This window comes from Pungitius pungitius, chromosome 2 (assembly GCF_949316345.1).
Source record: "Pungitius pungitius chromosome 2, fPunPun2.1, whole genome shotgun sequence".
NCBI lineage: Eukaryota > Metazoa > Chordata > Actinopteri > Perciformes > Gasterosteidae > Pungitius > Pungitius pungitius.
The window spans coordinates 30,214,211-30,232,337 of NC_084901.1; the positions used below are offsets into that span (position 1 = coordinate 30,214,211).

Sequence of the window (18,127 nt, forward strand, 5' to 3'; positions counted from 1 at the left end):
GCCCGGCAGGGACTTGGAATGAAACGCTTGCGCAACGCTTCGCTTTCACACGAGCATTTACTCTGAGATTGGATTGATAACAGTACATTAACGACAGGATTGTGAATAGTTTGGAGGGATAGGAGAGGAAATCAACAGAAAAACAACAATGAGACAAGAAAAATAAGAATGTAAAAATGTATTTGTTTTCATATCAAGGAGAAGGTCAAGTTTCCCTCTGTTAGTTGTATTGTAGCTATTTAAGTGAATCATACGGAAGAAACACATTAAAAATCAGGACGATTTGCAAAAGATGTTACCATATTGAATCAAAAGTATACATTTGGATACATCCACATTGCAGAAGTATTTAAAAGTACAACCCTGTTAGCTATCACACTGTTTTTGTCGAGCAGTTAACAACAGGCCGACAAACCGACAAACAGCACCGCCCCTCACCCTAAAATCACTGTATGCCATAACTTGCGCTTAAAACATTAACTCAAAAGATTATTAGATTAGCAGAGTGTCCTTCACTGCCACTGGAACACCAAGTGCTACTAAGTTAGGCCTACTCTTAATTTGTGTACCTCTGTAAAGAGCTTTTGGAGACGGAAATCGTGTCTAAGTTTTGAATAATGATACTCAATCAAAATCTAATTGATTGAAGAGGAAAAGTCTTCAAAGTAGATGAAGGTGGCTTCCCTACAAACATGTGGGCCTCAGACTGCCATTGGATTAGCTCAGGGAGAAGTAGCCTATTTGGGAGCAATACAATGGTCCATTCTCATATGGGAATAATCCTTGAAGGTATTGCAAGCAGTTTCATATGACTCCGCAACGACAAGGCTACTTCAAGCAACTCTCCGAAGAAGTTTATCGGCTACAGATTAAAAAAACACAAATGTCAACTGTAAGTAGCCAGCCTTTATTTTATAATAACTTCATTCTCACTGTATTTCATATGTGCAGTGTGTCTACTGCAAATGTAGTGGGTTGGGAACCTGCTTTGTTATATAAAGGCAACCATCGGTCTGTCCATAGCTCTCAAACTCTTAAGAGATAATTATTTTTGGAGAAGGTGTGAAGCTTTCATGCCCGGCTGCCAGCTGTTTCTTTATTGGTTGTATTTGTTGTTCCTGGGTTTATTGGGCTTTGTCAGATATCTAGATAAACACAACCAAAGCTAAGCATTCCCTTTCAGTTTTCGTGGCTATTTGTTCCCCAGAGGGTGATCAGCATCGGAGTACAACAGTTGTATGATTGTAATCGTAGCATAGTTTCTCTGTGAAGCCATCCACTTCTCCTCCATTCTGCTTTTTTGTGTTTCTATTGAACAAGTCAGTCTCAGCAACTGCATATACTGTATATGTGTATGTGGTTTGACTCTAATGTTCCAGATTGACGTTAACCGGGGTGTCATTGTTTTCACCCAGCTGTTAACACTCATGTATCATGAAATGAACTGCGTGTTCTCAGTTAAATCTAAAATATACTGTGGGCTTCATTTTTTGATTGTAGTCCCCACCAACCTCTTGTGATTGGATGCTCCTGGTTGAACAGAAGAATGTAAGGAACACTCTTTTTGGTCATTTCTCTGTCAAAGAACCAAGAAATGTAGCATTGTTTCAAAGAACAAACTAAATGATCACAAAGTTGGTTGTGCATCCCCTCCTCCCCCCCCCCCCCCTCCGCTGATGTTGTTCTGCATGCTCCTCCAGTGAAGATGAATGCGCATCAGGGATCTTTTTCCTCCTGTGGCTCAGTGTGAGTGTTTTCTCTGGCAGATAAATGTCCGCGTTACAACCATGGATGCTGAGCTGGAGTTTGCCATCCTGCCCAGCACAACGGGGAAACAGCTTTTTGACCAGGTATAAACTGTGCATTACATTCAAGCGGGGGGCTTTGACCTGCAAGTGTGTGATTGTGTTACTAATTGGTATGTTTAGATAGTGAAGACGATCGGGCTGAGGGAGACCTGGTTCTTTGGCCTCCAGTATCAGGACAGCAAAGGTTTCTCCACCTGGCTCAAGCTGAACAAGAGGGTGAGGAGAGTGTCTGTGTTTCCCTTTATGACGTAACTCAACTCAACCTTTAGATTTAGATGAAGATGTAATCATGCTTATGGTTTTGGTTATGCTACTGTTACCCCATTGAGACTAATTAGTACGTCTTTCTTTATAATGGGATCCCCTCTGTTGCGGGATGCCGATCCCAGGTGACAGCTCAAGATGTGAAGAGAGACAACCCTTTGTTGATTAAGTTCAGGGCCAAGTTTTACCCGGAGGATGTCGCGGATGAACTGATCCAGGAGGCAACACAACGCCTCTTCTTTCTGCAGGTTGGAAATAACCACGAGCACATTGTCCTAATGAGGAAAATTAGCAACCCTGAAACGTGGGATGGAAAATATGAATTGTAATCACTGTAATTCATTTCATGATTAGATTTGTATGGAATGAGAATGAGCAAGACCCACTTATGTACTTTTGAAGTATGCTAAACATTACACATACAACTCATATCAAAACAATAATAGGAATCCATTGGATGCACATTAAGATATCTGGACAGAGTGAATGTCCTATTGTTATAACGGCTGTCTCATGCAAGTTCACCCAGCAGATGAAAAGAGGAATAATGGATCTTGATCAAAACAAAACACTAAACCTGTCTTAACGACAATCGGGGATTCCATGATGACTCATGCAGATCCTGTTATCCCCTCTTGGCTCTTCTATAAGGGAGTGCACACACACAAAAGAGGGTGCAGGTGCACTAAATTAACAACAGAACACATTTCTCCCTTTCTCGCATTTGTTCCTCCCCAGTAGGCATCAACATCAACGAGTACGATTTATACATCATACCACAACAAAACTGGGTTTTGTGTGTTGAAGTCTTTTACGTGTCTTAGGTGAAAGAATGCATCCTAAATGATGACATCTACTGTCCACCTGAGACTGCGGTGCTCTTGGCCTCGTATGCGGTTCAGGTCAAACAAGGAGACTACAGGAAAGACTCTCACGTATCGGGATACCTCGCTAGAGAGAAGCTGCTGCCTCAGAGGTACTGAGTCCTACGGTTGTGAGTGTTAACCAAAGTTCAACCTAATGCCAGTTTCAGCCATCTGAATTCTAACCAATGTGTCCTCTTTACTGATTAAACCAGGGTTTTGGAGCAGCACAAGCTGAATAAAAATCAGTGGGAGGATAGAATCCAGGTGTGGCATCAAGAGCACAAGGGATTGCTGAGGTACTGCAGGCATTTAAAAAGGCATTTATGCATACATTTGTAAGAAGGTGTTCTGCAAGTCATTCAATTAATCCGCACCACAGAGAAGATGCCATGGTGGAGTACCTCAAGATAGCCCAGGATCTGGAGATGTACGGGGTCAACTACTTTAACATCAAGAACAAGAAAGGATCGGAGCTGTGGTTGGGAGTGGACGCACTGGGGCTGAACATCTATGACAAGAAGGACAAGTAGGCTGCATTTTCAAAATGTCTCAATTGACACGCTGTTTCTCCCTCGTTCATGGTCTCCAAAGGACAACTGCAGTAGAGCCTCAAAGAACCGAGAGTCAGAGTGTCATAATTGAGTCGTAATAAAGTTCCAACGCTGTTCAAAGACCATAATAAGCTCTGGTAAATAATGGTGTAAAATATTTCAATATTTTACAGGATGACCCCGAAAATTGGCTTCCCCTGGAGTGAGATCAGAAACATTTCCTTCAACGACAAGAAGTTTCTCATCAAACCAATAGACAAGAAAGCTCCGGTATGCAAAACACATTACTGCTATTGATTAATCCACAGCAGCTACAAGTTCTGTGAGGCGTGTCATTACGTGAAATCCAGCACAGGCCACATTGACAGGAGGTTTAGTCATGGAAAATTTTCTTTCTTCATACTTACAGTCAGACTTTGTGTGGGTATGTTGATCTTTTGAGCTTAGTTTAGCCAAACCCAATTCACGGGTCTTTGTAGATGGGATTAAATAGCTGCTCCTTTTACCAGTGCTTAGGGTTTAATCATAGTACTCATTAATTTAGCATTAGCGATTTTATGATTTTATGATTTTTCTATCCAACACGAACTTCTTCAGAGACATACCTATTCATATTTATCCGCAGCGATTATAAGCAGGAGAGGCGAGACGATCTCACATCCTCGTTAATGGGGAAATTACCATTTGTTCACATGCATAAGTAGTTTAATGACAGCAGCTGCTACTTTAAGCCTCACACATTTGCTCGCAATTTCAGGCAGCCAATCGCTTAGAAAAATTAATTTAATTCCCTCAAACAAAACAAACCCCTTAAGGACGCACAGCTATTGTCATCCGTAAATCAGATCTGATGATGTGTCATAAATTCCCTGAATGCTCACTTTTGTGTTAAAGGACTTTGTTTTCTACGTACCCCGTCTTCGCATCAACAAGCGTATCCTGGCATTGTGTATGGGGAATCACGACCTGTACATGCGCAGACGTAAACCCGACACCATCGAGGTGCAGCAGATGAAGGCCCAGGCCAGGGAGGAGAAGAACAAGAGGCAAATTGAGAGGTGAGGAAGGAGGACATAAAGAAGGCTCATTCAGGCTTCATTTTTTAAAAGTTTACAGTGTGTTCTCTTTGCTTTAAGAAAGAACTGTCAGGGGATGTAGGGTTTTTTTTTCAGATGTGTATTTATGCACAATTCTCCTGTCAGGGCTCTGCTCGAGAGTGAGAAAAAAAAGCGAGAAAATGCCGAGAAGGAAACAGAGAAGATTGCTCGTGAGACCATGGAGCTGATGGAGAGATTGAGACAGATTGAAGAGCAGACAAAGAGAGCTCAAGATGGTCTGACAACTTTCTGAATACAAATGTTTTTCAAACTTCAGTTGTAGGTTTTTTTTTTCTATTTAAGAACATCAAAAGAGCCGTGCAGTGCTTTGAAATATTTGTGATTTTAGGATATCTATGAAGCTTATACTATCTGAGCCCATCTAGGTACATGTAGAGGATGATTTTTTGCGCTCGGGTGCATTTGGGTTTCAGAGCTGGAGGAGCAGACTCGCAGGGCTCTCGACTTAGAAAAGGAGAGGACAATTGCGCTGGAGGAGGCTGAGCGCCTGGACAAGGACCGCAGGGCTGCAGTGGAAGCTAAAGCAGCCCTGCTGCACCAGTCTGAAACTCAGATCAAGAGCCAGGAGAGTCTGGTAAAAGAAACCTTTTTTAAGGCCCCCGGCTTACTGGCTTTGAATCCAATGTCACTTTGGATTATGAAGTGGATTGCATTCCAAACTTAAAAAAGAAAAGACATGCCGGAAAGTGATCATTCCAATTTGCTTTTTTTTTCCATGATCAACACTCCATTATATTTCCATATATTGATTAGTCCAAGGTATCGAACATCAGGTCATCAAGGCATTCACAAACTCAGCCTGACGGTATACTTTGAATTATTCCTATTTTTAGCTGATTGAAAAGCAGAGCAATTAACCTGGGCACATAACGTACATAATTACACGCACAAACACACGCACATGTTCTCCCTAACACGCCGTGCGCGCCCCCGCAGACAGAGCACAATGACCTCAGATCAGCAGCCCTCTTAACTCACTTCCCATTTGTGTGCGTGTGTGTATAGGCCACTGAGCTGGCAGAGCTTACCTCTAAGATCTCCCAGCTGGAAGACGCCAAGAAGAAAAAGGACGAGGAGGCGGATAGATGGCAGGAAAGGGTGAGAATTACTGAAAGAACCACGAGAGAGAGAGATAAAGGATGAATCAAACATGAGCAAAAAGGGATGTCTGACACCTCTTAGCTTTTGGCCCGGGTAAAGACGAAGGAAGGTGTCGGCCACAGAGCACCATAAAAGTAGACTTTCAGATTGGGATTGTATGAACTCGGGTGTCACTTCATTGTCACGGGGGTAGCAAGCCTCGGCCCTTTGATGCCATGCCAAAAAACACATTAAAAGTAGATGCAAATTTGCGTATGCTAATAATAAGTGCTACACTGAACTGGCAGTTGCCACATTATTTCCACTTTATTTCTGTTATTTTAATGACCAACGGAAACTAACCCAGGAAATGTAACAAGCCGCATAAGTCACTGAGGACAACGCATTTGGGAAATTCAATTTGCCTTCAATGGTGAATTCTATACGAAAAACATGTCATGGTAGATTATTTGATGAATATATTTTAGAGTTATGACAAATACTTTTTAACCAGTTATTAATCAGTCTAAAATGTGTAATGATGCCTCAATATAATCTATGTTAGCAAAGACATTGAAAAGACCACATATTTCCATATAGCTATTCTTAATAGTCGCTAAACTACGCACTGCTCTAGTTTGGCAGGGTAAGAATATCAGGGGAAGCTAAATCAATAGGCTGAGTGAGGCGAGTCACACCGATAGCTATAACAGTAAAAAAGTATTGCTCTCATGTCCGCTTCCACCACAACAACAGACTAAATATCTAAAAAGTGTCCGTGTTGGCCCACGCAAGTGGGCTCCTTGCACTTGAATATCCATCTGCAGCCACAGCGATTTGTGTGTGTGGGTGTTCACAGGCAACGGTGGTGGAAGCTGATTTGGAGCGAACCAAAGAGGAGCTGAAAACTAAACTCATGGGTGTCCACATCCAAGACTCGGTCCACCCTCCTATGCACGAGCACGACGAGACGGATGAGAGCAGTGCCGAGGCGAGCGCTGAGCTGACTTCTCCAGACATGGTCCGAGACCGCAGTGAAGAGGAAAGAGTCACCGAGGCCCAGAAGAACCACCGGCTGCAGAAAAAACTCAAGGTACGGTTAAGTGAATGCTATCAGATCTGCTATATTAGCTGCTCTCTTGTTCACCGTAGGGTCAGAGGTCACGGTCAGATAGAGATCATCAGTCCCTGGGCTGTCCCGCAGCTTTTAAGCGTGTGTGGCTCTACGGCAAAATCGGCCTGTCAACCGGATGATAATATTTGAATGGCGGCTGGATGGAGTCCCATGAAATTCCATGGAGGAATTCATGGTCCCCAGAGGATGAGTCCCACTGGCTATGATGATGACTTCACTTTTTGTCCTTTGTATTTTGTCCTTTGCCTTCACCATGAGGTTGACATATTTTATTTTTAGTAAATATTGACAAACATTAGATGATACTTTAATCTTATGACTTGTCATCTGGCCAAATCATTAGTTTATAATGTCCATTCTGGTATGTGAATAAATACATAAAGAATTTATTTAGTGGGATTTCGGCATCCTCGGTCGCAGATTGTGTTCTGTCCTGATTCCTGTGTCCTAAATGTTATCAAACCCACCCACCGACTTAATACTAACTGCTACACATTAGTATGACTGCAATGTCCCTGTGGACATGTCATTATGCTGACATAAGCATTCTGCTCAAAGCGCCGTCGTGCCTAAGTACAGCTTCTGAAGACTTAAACTGGATCACTGACATCAATTCTTTAAAACAGTTTTATTAAAGTCATTTTTAAAGGAACTGTTTCATGTCGAACTTAGGCCTACAGTATTTGATTTAAGCGTAACACTTTTCAACAGTTTGTTTGTCGATTGTCATTTTTAGAGTGTGTGGTTTGGAACCAACATTCCTGTTGCTACAGGGAGACTTTTCTAAGTGTTTTTGTACGTTCTCTGTGTTGCCCGTTGACAGTAATTTAGAGGTTTTGACTCTGCTCTAAATATGGCAGCTTAATTGCCACCGCAACATGTGTTTCACCCAGAACTAAGTGCACTCTGCATAATAAAACGCTGTCGCTAGTACATTATCATTCTATTGGTTTCATTCAATTCGCAAATCTCATCCAGGCCCTGGCCTGTAACAAATGAAATAACATTGGTCTGTATCTCCCAGCCCAAACAAGATATGGCGCAGAACAGAGGACTCAACACAGAACTGAACTTAATAACTATGCACAATGGCGTGTTTCCAGAGGGGGTTTGAGTGGAGTACGCGGGTGACTGGAGAGGGTCGAAGCTTCTGAATGGTCTCCTAAAGATTGTGAGGAAAGAGGATCTTATTCACTGCGTGTTTGTGTTCCCTTTCAGTTCCTGAGCACTGAGCTGGCTGGAGCTGTAGACGAGAGCAAGAAGACCCCCAATGACCTGATCCACGCTGAGAATGTGAAGGCGGGCCGTGACAAATACAAGACCCTTCGCCAGATTCGTCGGGGCAACACCAAACAACGCATTGACGAATTTGAGTCCATGTGAGCGGGGCTGATGTAAGCCCACTCAGACTAAAGGCAATGTTAGGGTAGTTTATGAAAAAGGACACATCGAGAGATCTGTAGAAAATGAACCCGACAAAGCTGAAAACTGTTGAAAATACATTAAGATTACACAGAAACAAAAAAAAACACTTTCGTGGTCCATTTAAATCATTATCCAGGCTGTGATTCATGAAAAAGTTGTCCTTTGTCCTTGTAAATCACATTACAAAACATTGCCATTCCAATTATTCCAACCAATGAAAATGTCATCGTCATTCATTAATGAGCGATGACATTTAATATACTTCCAGAAAGTGTTTTCATGATTGTAGAAATAAAATACACGGAAAATCCATCTCTTTGTCCATATGAACACGGTCACATCACCTTAACTGTACCTCGGTAAAAATGTTCAAACGCTGCCATCAAATGCAAATAATTAACACCTTCAAATACATGTTAGCCCATCCTGAATGAATACACAGAGGTAAATTAATGTTTTTCTTTATATAGAGATTTTTGTCAATTGGATTTCTCTCTAAATAGTGTTATTGTGCAGGGCAATATGTATTAGATTTTAACAATCACTTGCAAGGGGTGTAAATTCAGCCACCAAATACAAACGAGCCTTTTTAAAGCTTAACTTGAAGTATCGCGTATGGCCGACACGAACGTGGCAGCTACCAGGGAGCGTGCCGCAGAGAGCCGTGTCCCGTCATGTACCCAGCCGCCTGTTCTCGCGAGACTCTCCACGGTGCCAGAGTACAAAGTCAAGTCACAGAGTTCAAACCGTTATTTCGTACTTTCTCGTTGACTCAACAGGCGGTGCCGCCGGCTACTTCGTGCGCACGGCTAAAAACAACACGAAAGTTAGCCGGGTCCTTGATTCGCGGCGCAGGCTCGACGGGACGTCCCTCTTTCTAACCCAACCTACGACGTCAACTCCTCTGAATTTCGTGCCCGCTGAAGCGTACGAGCGGAGCCTGCGCGCAGCGGAGGGTTTGTTTCGTTAGTTCGCCGTGCAAGCAGCGCGCACCTCCTCAAACTGTCGCGACGCGAGCCCGGAGATGGCCTTTAGCTTGAGCCTGTCTGACTTGGAGGAGACGTCAAACTCTTTGATAGGGAGCGAGCGCGATCGGCTGAACACCGCGGACACCTGTGCGTGCGCGACCACGGCCGAGCTCAGTAAAGCCGTGTCCGTGTCCTTGAGTTTGGACTCGGTGTCTTCTCCGCTCAACAACATGCAGCAGTGCGCCGCCGGCGCGTTCGCAGACTTTGACCCCCCCGCCGCGGAGAACCGTTCCCGGAGAGCGCCGGAGTTCGGAGCGGCTCGAGCGGCGCACCCAGAGGCCGGCCGCTTCGCGCTGAGCGGCGCCGACCCGAGGGACGACGAGGACGACGAATTCGGAGAGGTGTGCCACGGCATCCAGCAGGTGAGCTGCATGGATCTGCTGCGGTCGAGCGACGCGGAGGGCGCGCGAGCCGAGACGCGCGACTCCGTGATCGCCCGATACGTCTACAAGGAGTCCAACTTGTTCATGAGCCCCGCGACGGAGCTGCCGGCGCCCTCCCAGTTGGACGGGCTCTTCCCTTTGAGACCGTTCTCCGCGTACTCGGCCGGTCCGAACCTGTTCAGGGACGCGCCGGGTGTGTGGCGCGCGTACAGCAGCCGATCGGAGCCGGAGAGACCAGGATCCGGCGGACACGAGTTGTTGTGTAAATACTGTAACTGTGGACAAGGCTCTCTAGGATCGAGACCGCCATGCCGCTGTATGTGGTACAGCAAAGACGAGCAGGATGGCAAAGGTGGCATTCAATCGGCCATGGCCCAAGGCTACGGCCAGTTGGAAAGTTACCAAAGTGCGACTCCTCAGGAGCAGCTCACTTTGTCCGCCATCAAGACCGAACCTTCGCTTTGGATGGATTGCTCCGATCGCAGTTTCAGGTAACAGAAAAACACACTCACTCACTCGCACACGCACACACACACACAAACACATAAAAAAACAGATTTCAATGATTTGCTATGACTTGGTTTTAAATTTGCATCAAGTCAGGAGGGCAGCCTCGTTAAAGAGCTACATTCTTACCTACCAGCTTTTTTAGTCTTATATTTCTGTAATCAGTAACAAAAATGCAGATGAACTTTATACGCTTTAATCTGCCAAGCTTTACAATTGGTCTAAATAAGCCTGCCAATGGAGGATTTTGTTCTTTTTGAATGTGTGTGAATTTTAACGCTTTATTAAATCCATTACATTACTTTAGCACCTCCAGTTCTTCTTGTATTCATATCCGGATCGTGACTTTAAAGGAATGATTGCACATGCCACAAGGCAAACAAATCAAAATGCACTATTGTATCACGCTATTACCAATTCAGGAACCTAGTCCAGCTGCAGAGACAGATGTGTCTCGGCATTCAATAATGTTTTTCCCCCAACACCCGCATGTGCTCTCAGCGGCCTTGGCCAAGATGTGTTTTAGCATCAAAGTTCACTCTATCCCGAACTTTCCACTAATACCACGTAATATATCAATGTCACTATAAACAAGAGATAGAGCACCTGCTCGGTGCTCGCAAAAAAAGACAATGTCCTGTTTCCACGTTTTCCTCTCTAACAGCCTTGAACAGGCAACTAATCGCAGGTGTGCCTGTCTTTCAGATCAAATCACATTGTTATTGCATAGTCAATCCCGGAACAGGGAAATATCCTACTGTAATTGGATTGGATTTAGGGAATTAGTTCCCTGAATGTCATAACAGGGAGCCTAACATCCTCTGAGGACATAGTGACTTAAGAGCTTGTTACTATGCACATCTACCCGTCTTGTCGCTCTCTGGCATGAAACTGTAAAACTCCGGGATCCTTTGAAACAGTCCAACTTACTTTTACTTCTGTGTGTGTGTGTGTGTGTGTGTGGGCGTGTGTGTGTGTGTGTGTGCAGAAATGAGGATTTGTTTCCAGGTGTGTACCTGTCAGACAGGAGAGTGTGTCAGGTGTGCGGTGATGATGCCTCCGGCTGTCATTATGGAGCCGTCACTTGCGGCAGCTGCAAAGTGTTCTTCAAGAGGGCCGCAGCAGGTGGGTGCGACGCGCACGCTGGAAAAAAAAAAAAACACGCCAATGCACTCGCGCACGGACAATTACTCAACTGCTTATTTAATTTCTTACGCCCACCCGTACACGCGAGCAGGGCACCGTGACCTGACATTATGAGGTTGACTTGCTCGTTATCAGTCAACACCCACATATCTTCGCTTAGAGTGCGAGCCGAGGCTTTGTTGCGCTCGCTCCCTCAACCCCGCGGGGGGGCTTTTTCTGTACCACCAGGTAAGCAGAACCACCTGTGCGCCAGCCGGAACGACTGCACCATCGACAAGCTGAGGAGGAAGAACTGCGCCTCGTGCCGCCTGAAGAGATGCTTCATGTCGGGAATGAGCCTTAAAGGTGAGGTGGCGAGAACATCCCGAGGGAGAGGGAACTCTGTGCGGTGGCGTATTTGGAAAATGGCGTTATCACAGGGCCGTAATGTGCCTTACACCCGTTGGATCAGAACCTACCAATCACATGTTGTAGCTTCAATACAGTCTTAACAAATCAATTTCTGCCAAAGGCGTATTGGCCACGGATGGAGACCATTTCCCCCCGTGGTTATGAAAAGAACAGCTCCGGTGGTTGACGGACCCCATTCATATGATCTCCTTCCAGTTTTTTTCCCCCAGCTATCTATTGTGTAACAAATCAGACATAACAACTTGAAGTGGAAGCTTCTTATCTCCTTTTTGGCCTCATGTCTTCTCGCCCGTATCGTGTGTGGCGCGGTTCTAGGTCGCAGGCTGAAGGGAAATGGACAGACGAGGAGCGCGGAGGAGGAGCAGCAGCAGCAAGGCCCCGGAGAACGGGCCGGGAGGAGGGACGTCATCATGGAACCAGGGAGCTCCGCTGTCATGGCTCAGAGTGAGGATTCGGAGGGCCACCATCACCCTAACTTGCTACAGAACAGAGTCCATAAGAGGTGTCCCAATATTTCCTTTTGATGTGTGTGTGTGTGTGTGTGTGTCTTGAGCAGCATCCCCGGCCCTGGCTCTGGGCATCCCCCCGACCCTGCGTTCGTGCCTCTCCCTGCTCAGCGTCCTGCAGGCCATCGAGCCGGCCGTGGTCAACGCGGGACACGACCACGCGCAGCCGGACAGCCCCGTGTCCTTGCTCACCAGCCTCAACGAGCTGGGGGAGAGACAGCTGGTAACGGTGGTGCGCTGGGCCAAGGCGATACCAGGTAAACTACTTCCGGTGGTTTCGGGTTTCGGCCCAATGCCAGACAAACGCTATCCATAGTGTCGGGCCGAGCGGCAACAATAAAACAACCACCACAAGGTCGGCCACGTCGAGTTGATAACACACGAGAGGCGGGCTCAGTCACTTCATGGCTAAATGCAGAGCTCACATTTCACCCTACGCGGCAACGGGAAGGACGTTTTTAATGCAACTCCATGTTCACGGTAACTAAAAAGCTCTACAGCCGCCAGGGACAAGTCTAATGTTTGATCTCGGAGCTGTTGCTTGCATTGTGCAAGGCCTCAACCTTTTGCTCTAGAGATAACAGGCAATGCCAGGACTTTATGCCAGCTGAGCATCCCCAGTTTGTTCCATTATTAGCCACTAGAGGGGGATGTGATCCCATTCAAGCCAAGATTGGCAGGCCAACATCTCCATTCTGTCATTTGTGTAATTGGGTCTATTATACCCGCCAGTGTTATTAAGTGTTCTTTCCTCCATGTGCAGATGTTTGGTTTAAAAGACAAAGTGTTCTCAACAGGTTTCCGTGACATGCACGTAGACGACCAGATGTCAGTGATTCAGTTGTCATGGATGGGGGTGATGGTGTTCGCTTTGGGCTGGAGGTCATACACTCTCACTAACAGCTCCCTGCTCTACTTCGCTCCAGACCTGGTTTTCAATGAGTAAGTCACGGAAAAACACTCCCTCTACACTTCATAGTGGTTTATTAGGCTGGGTCGGAATCCAACCAAGCGGAGAGACGTTCCCATTCCTGTTTGTTCAGGTCTAAACAGCCAAAATAATCACATTGACGTTAGGTCTCGTTGGAGTATAATTGCGCCCGTCACCGCGATTGGAGGGAAGGCCGCAGTGGAATGTGCTTCAGAGGTTTTTTTTTTTCTTTCTTTAAATCGCACAATGAACGGCGTGTTTTTCTAAGGCGAGACGGTAAACAACTTTGTTCTACTTTCACCGTTTCCTTTTCGTTTGATATAGTTCATTCCGTTTGATCTTCACGAATATACCACCATCATCCCCCCCCCAAAAAACTTGCAAACTCCGTTGAGTTTGTTTCTTTTACTTTCACGTTGACACGTTTCAGATCCGCGCAGCAGCCTCTTTTTGTTAAACCCCCCCCCCCCAAAACGTATCTGACACCTGAACTTCTGTCTTTTGTCTTTTTATTTCTACTCAACGCAGAGTTTGTGGAGCAAATTGCCCGCAGTTGATTTACACGAATAACAATTTGGCCGCCTGTTATCATTAAATTGTTTTTCGGGGTGCTGAAGGAGGATGTTGCTCTGAATGCTAAAGCCAGCTCCAGGCCTCCGGAGCAGCTTTCACTCGGGCTGGCGTTTCGCGCGACATTAGCAAAACCCTCATTCCGTCTGCATTAGACCTCTGTCACTACGGGCTGCCTCTGACCTGCATGGTAATGGATACGCCTGCCCTCGTTGCTGACCCTCATTTTTCTCTGCCTCTCTGTCGTTCTCTTTTTCCATTATCCACCTCACTCATTTCTTCTAACCTCTGCAGCTTTTTCCTCTTTTTCACTTCTGCCTCCATTAATTGTCTTCGTCCTTTCTATATTTCTCTCAGCCTGACCACCTTTGTCCCCCCGGCACTCCTCCCAATGTCACACCCGGTGCTCTTACTTCCCCGCCCCCCCCTCACAGTGTTTTCTTTCCCCCTCCACTCCTCCTCACAGCCAACGGATGGAAGTCTCCAGTATGTATGAACACTGTGTGAGGATGAAGCTGCTCTCCCAAAGGTTCTGCATGCTGAAGGTCACTCAGGAGGAGTTCCTCTGCATGAAGGCCCTGGTCCTCTTCAGCATCAGTGAGTCCGCCGGGGGGGGGGGGGGGGTGGAAATACGTTGAAAATAATAACTTGAGCGTCCACTGTGCAAGTGAAATACGACTGTAATAGAGTTCAGCCGTACTTCAGCGAATCGATGGGACGGATAAAGTCTCGGGGAGTTATCGCCGTGTGCTTTTGTGTTCACAGTGCCGATGGAGGGCCTGAAGAACCAGCGTTGTTTTGATGAACTGCGGACCTCCTACATCAAGGAGCTGGACCGCTTGGCCAGCCACTGCGGAGAGACCACCCGCACGCAGCGGCTGTTTCAGCTCACACAGCTGCTGGACTCCCTCCAGTCGGTAATGGACACAATTTGCCTTCATTTATCTGAAAACACCCCCTGCTGTGACTTTGTTATAGAAGTGGGTTCTTAGTTGACGCCACAGAACTACTGCTCGAGCAGGAAATGGTGCAAATCTTTATTTGACCTAAAACAATGCTGTGTTTTTTTTTCTCAACTAACAAGGCGGCATCAAGATAAGTTTGTCATTTCATGGCTGGTTGACTCTAGATCAGTTATTACATTTCCCACTTTCAGTGCAGTTACGGACAGACTTACGCATTAACTGTGACTCCATCCCAACCACAGCTATTGCTTCTCAACTTGCGGTACACCTCCGGTTTGTGTACTAATCCCCGGGCCATCCACCAGGGGTCAAATACATACATTAAGGTCATGTGACGGCATTAACGTCTCTTCACTGGTTGCAAATCAGAAGGGAAAAATGACGAGTCACTCTCTGGTGGTTTTATTGCAACATCAATAATAACTGTAGAGACCCATAACAAACTGACACGCATTGTCCAGGATGCGAAGCCCCCTAAATCTAGTCCAAGTCAACATTGTTTAATACCGGCTGGCTGCACTACAGCACTAACCTCCGTGCTGTATTGACAGGAAGCAGCAGCAGTAAAGCAGACACACACCGGGACACCGACCGGGAAAGAAATGTAGTCTCAAGTTTAACAATGCAAGCGCTGAACGGCTATACAAAGTCCTCGAGAGCGCCAGCGAGCAATCTCTGAACGGATTACTGTGAAGAGGGAAGCACAACAGATTATTTAACCAAATTAGAATCCAGAACAGACTAAAGCAACAAAAGAAAAGAAAAAGATTAATCAAGTTCTGTCTTTGAGGATGAGGGTATTAATAATTGACTTATCTGTTATTCATCTACAACAAACGTATGTGTATGAAGTGCTTCACAAAGTCTCAATTCATAAATAAATTAAGACATACACAGCTATATATGTATGTGTGTGTATATGTGTAGAAAATGTGTGTTTACATGTATATACGTATATATATATATATATATATATATATATATATATATATATATATATTACTCCTCCTAAATAAAAGAAATTTAGTAGAAAGTACATTTTTAAATTCTGCCATCAAAATGAGCTGATTTTATTTCATGTTGACTATAACTCTTCATTTGTGTTACCAAATAAATAAAGTGTCAAAACAAATGTTTGTTAGAACCCAAGTACAGTATAATCTTTTAAGTCAAAGTCAGTGAAACCTGAAATAGATCATGATTCTATACATATTTATTGTATTACTATACTATGCTTTATACTATAGTATGGTATCGATTTTTAAAAACATTTTTGAGCTCTTACTGCAGATTTGAACAAAAAATTCTTTGTGGTGTGCGACAACTAGAGGGATGTGACCACTAGAGGGATGTGACCACTAGAGGGCGTTAATCGACTGCTTTTTCCATCTGCTGCTGCTGGAGCTTGTAAAATTAAATTTCTAGTAACTATCCAGCTTCTTTTTCTTTTCTTTTTTTTTTATTCTCACAAAATGCTTGGTTGGGGCGTGACCACGAGTGCTGTAAAGCTTCCTACCTAAGCGAAGCCAAGTTTTAGCCCCACGTCTTTCACTGTGGATTTACTCTTAAGGGCTCGGCTTTTGTCAGTGGCCCACTCTCGTCTGAGATGTTCTAATGCCGTACGAGCGAGAGGGCACCCAGGGATCCTCTGGCAGGTTCCTTTAGGCAGAAAACCGCAGGTGATGGAGACTTTACCTTTCGGCTTTACCCTGCCTGCGGGGCTTACTGCGTCACAATGAGTGTCATCTTTTTAAATCGCCTCCGCAAGCTTGTGTCAAAAGACAGGCTTCGATGTCCTTTGCCGTTTCCTCTTTAATCCGGAGGCTTTGTTCTTTTTTTTTTTTCTTCTTTTTTTTTTCTTCCCAAAACTCAGCACAAACGTCTGCGCTACATCTTTGGTCCTAATAACCTCGCCTCCCCTGCTTTTTCTTGACAGATTGTGAGGAAGTTGCACCAGTTCACCTACGATCTGTACCTCCAAGCCCAGTCCCTCCAGACGCGGGTCAACTTCCCAGAGATGATCTCCGAGATCGTCAGCGTCCACGTGCCCAAGATCCTCTCCGGCATGGTCAAGCCCATCCTTTTCCACAATACGGCCTAAAAAGCCGAGCCGCTGTGTTGAAACGGGAAAAGAGAGGGTTTGTGATTTTCACGAGGGCAAAGTGATACAGTCGAGCACAGTGAAGCCATGAAGGCCATAAAGCACATTCTTCCAAATCTAATTGCATCCACTTTGTTATTCTTACCGCCTGCTATCTGTATCACACACGACACGTGTTTCCTGGTGTCGATTTTAAAACCGCTATTTCATTTTTAGAATGCATTCCTTCCCACAGGCTCACAAAAGGCTTGTGAAACTGTCTGGCACGTAGAGGTCTTCATATTTAACAGACGACGGGCTCTGTTTTATTTCAGGACGCGAGCCGGTGGTGAGAAACCCCCCCCCAATCGCCCCCCCGTGTCCCGCAGAGTTCACGTTGCCATTGCTTGTGTGTGTGTGCGCGCTGTGGTATGATATTTGCACTAGCTTCTTAACAATGAATGTTATTGTGTGCACCTGAGATGAGGGAAGTTGATTGACAGTTAATAAACGGTTGTGGCACGCATGCTAAGACACTAAGCTGTCCCGCCTGAATACAAGGACAAGCGGTTCTAATCGATAGGAATAATAGCCGACTAATCGTTTTAGTTGTCCACAAAAAACAAATAAGCTTTTAAACTGCAAGTGACTTCATCGATACCAATTCCAAATGTATATTTATGAATTTTCTATCATCAAAACGTCACACTAAAGAAAACAATTGCACGACATCAACGATGCTCGTTAGTCAACCAACTATTGGCAGATTTATTTGGTTTTGTTTACTTTGCTTGTTTTGTATGTACTTTATTCAAGTACAGTTTTTCCAGGAGGGACATTTCATACCTTGTGACTTTTCTACAGTTTCTTAAAAAGTGTTCTTTGCAACTGCTTTATTCTGTGTCATCGTGCACTCATTGTAGCTTTTGATATTTTTGCTTAAACGTTTAAAAAGTAGGGTCCAGCCAAGAATCTGCTCATTTTGTTGCAGCACAGAACAGCTCATCGTGTAATAAAAAAACTGAAGCATGAGTGTGTATCCGTTTGTTCAGAAAAAGGGCAGAGTGGAAAGAAATGCACCCGCCCATGTTGTTGCACAAATCTCTCCATAAAGTGTGGTCTCTTTTGAGCGCCTAAGTGTACGGTAGTGCACACGTTCCCTGCCTGATGTCTTTATATCGGTGCGCTTCACGGCCAAAGCGGACCGACGGGCTTTTAGAAAACTCCAGCGAGACCAGTCTTTTCCGCTCCGGGTGATCCCAGTCTCCACCCCGCCAGGTCATAGCTCACAGCGGGAGTCAGCAGCGTGTCACAGTGAGAAATTATTATTATTTATTTCGTCCATTTATCCTG

At 45.2% G+C, this 18,127-nt stretch overlaps 2 protein-coding genes across 5 annotated transcripts; both read left to right on the forward strand.

Moving 5' to 3' along the window:
* The first annotated feature begins 12 nt into the window (after positions 1-12).
* On the forward strand, positions 13-8,559 carry LOC119210326 (moesin-like). 4 transcript variants are annotated; one of them, XM_037460190.2, is made up of 15 exons: positions 13-892; positions 1,501-1,548; positions 1,767-1,850; positions 1,929-2,024; positions 2,198-2,320; positions 2,897-3,048; positions 3,151-3,234; positions 3,318-3,464; positions 3,663-3,759; positions 4,384-4,547; positions 4,692-4,822; positions 5,021-5,181; positions 5,613-5,705; positions 6,547-6,780; positions 8,041-8,559. In XM_037460190.2, the coding sequence occupies exons 1-15, from the start codon at positions 809-811 to the stop codon at positions 8,203-8,205; spliced, it is 1,863 nt and encodes a 620-aa protein (XP_037316087.1). In that variant the 5' UTR covers positions 13-808; the 3' UTR covers positions 8,206-8,559. The 4 variants fall into 4 exon arrangements, with proteins under 4 accessions (XP_037316087.1, XP_062416751.1, XP_062416749.1 ...); XM_062560767.1 differs by having other exon boundaries at positions 13-1,548; XM_062560765.1 differs by lacking the exon at positions 1,501-1,548.
* A 124-nt stretch (positions 8,560-8,683) lies between these two features.
* LOC119210324 (progesterone receptor-like) lies at positions 8,684-17,806 on the forward strand. The gene is made up of 9 exons (XM_037460186.2): positions 8,684-10,149; positions 11,154-11,290; positions 11,540-11,656; positions 12,038-12,166; positions 12,279-12,485; positions 13,026-13,170; positions 14,196-14,326; positions 14,495-14,646; positions 16,631-17,806. The coding sequence occupies exons 1-9, from the start codon at positions 9,272-9,274 to the stop codon at positions 16,793-16,795; spliced, it is 2,061 nt and encodes a 686-aa protein (XP_037316083.2). The 5' UTR covers positions 8,684-9,271; the 3' UTR covers positions 16,796-17,806.
* Positions 17,807-18,127: the final 321 nt, after the last annotated feature.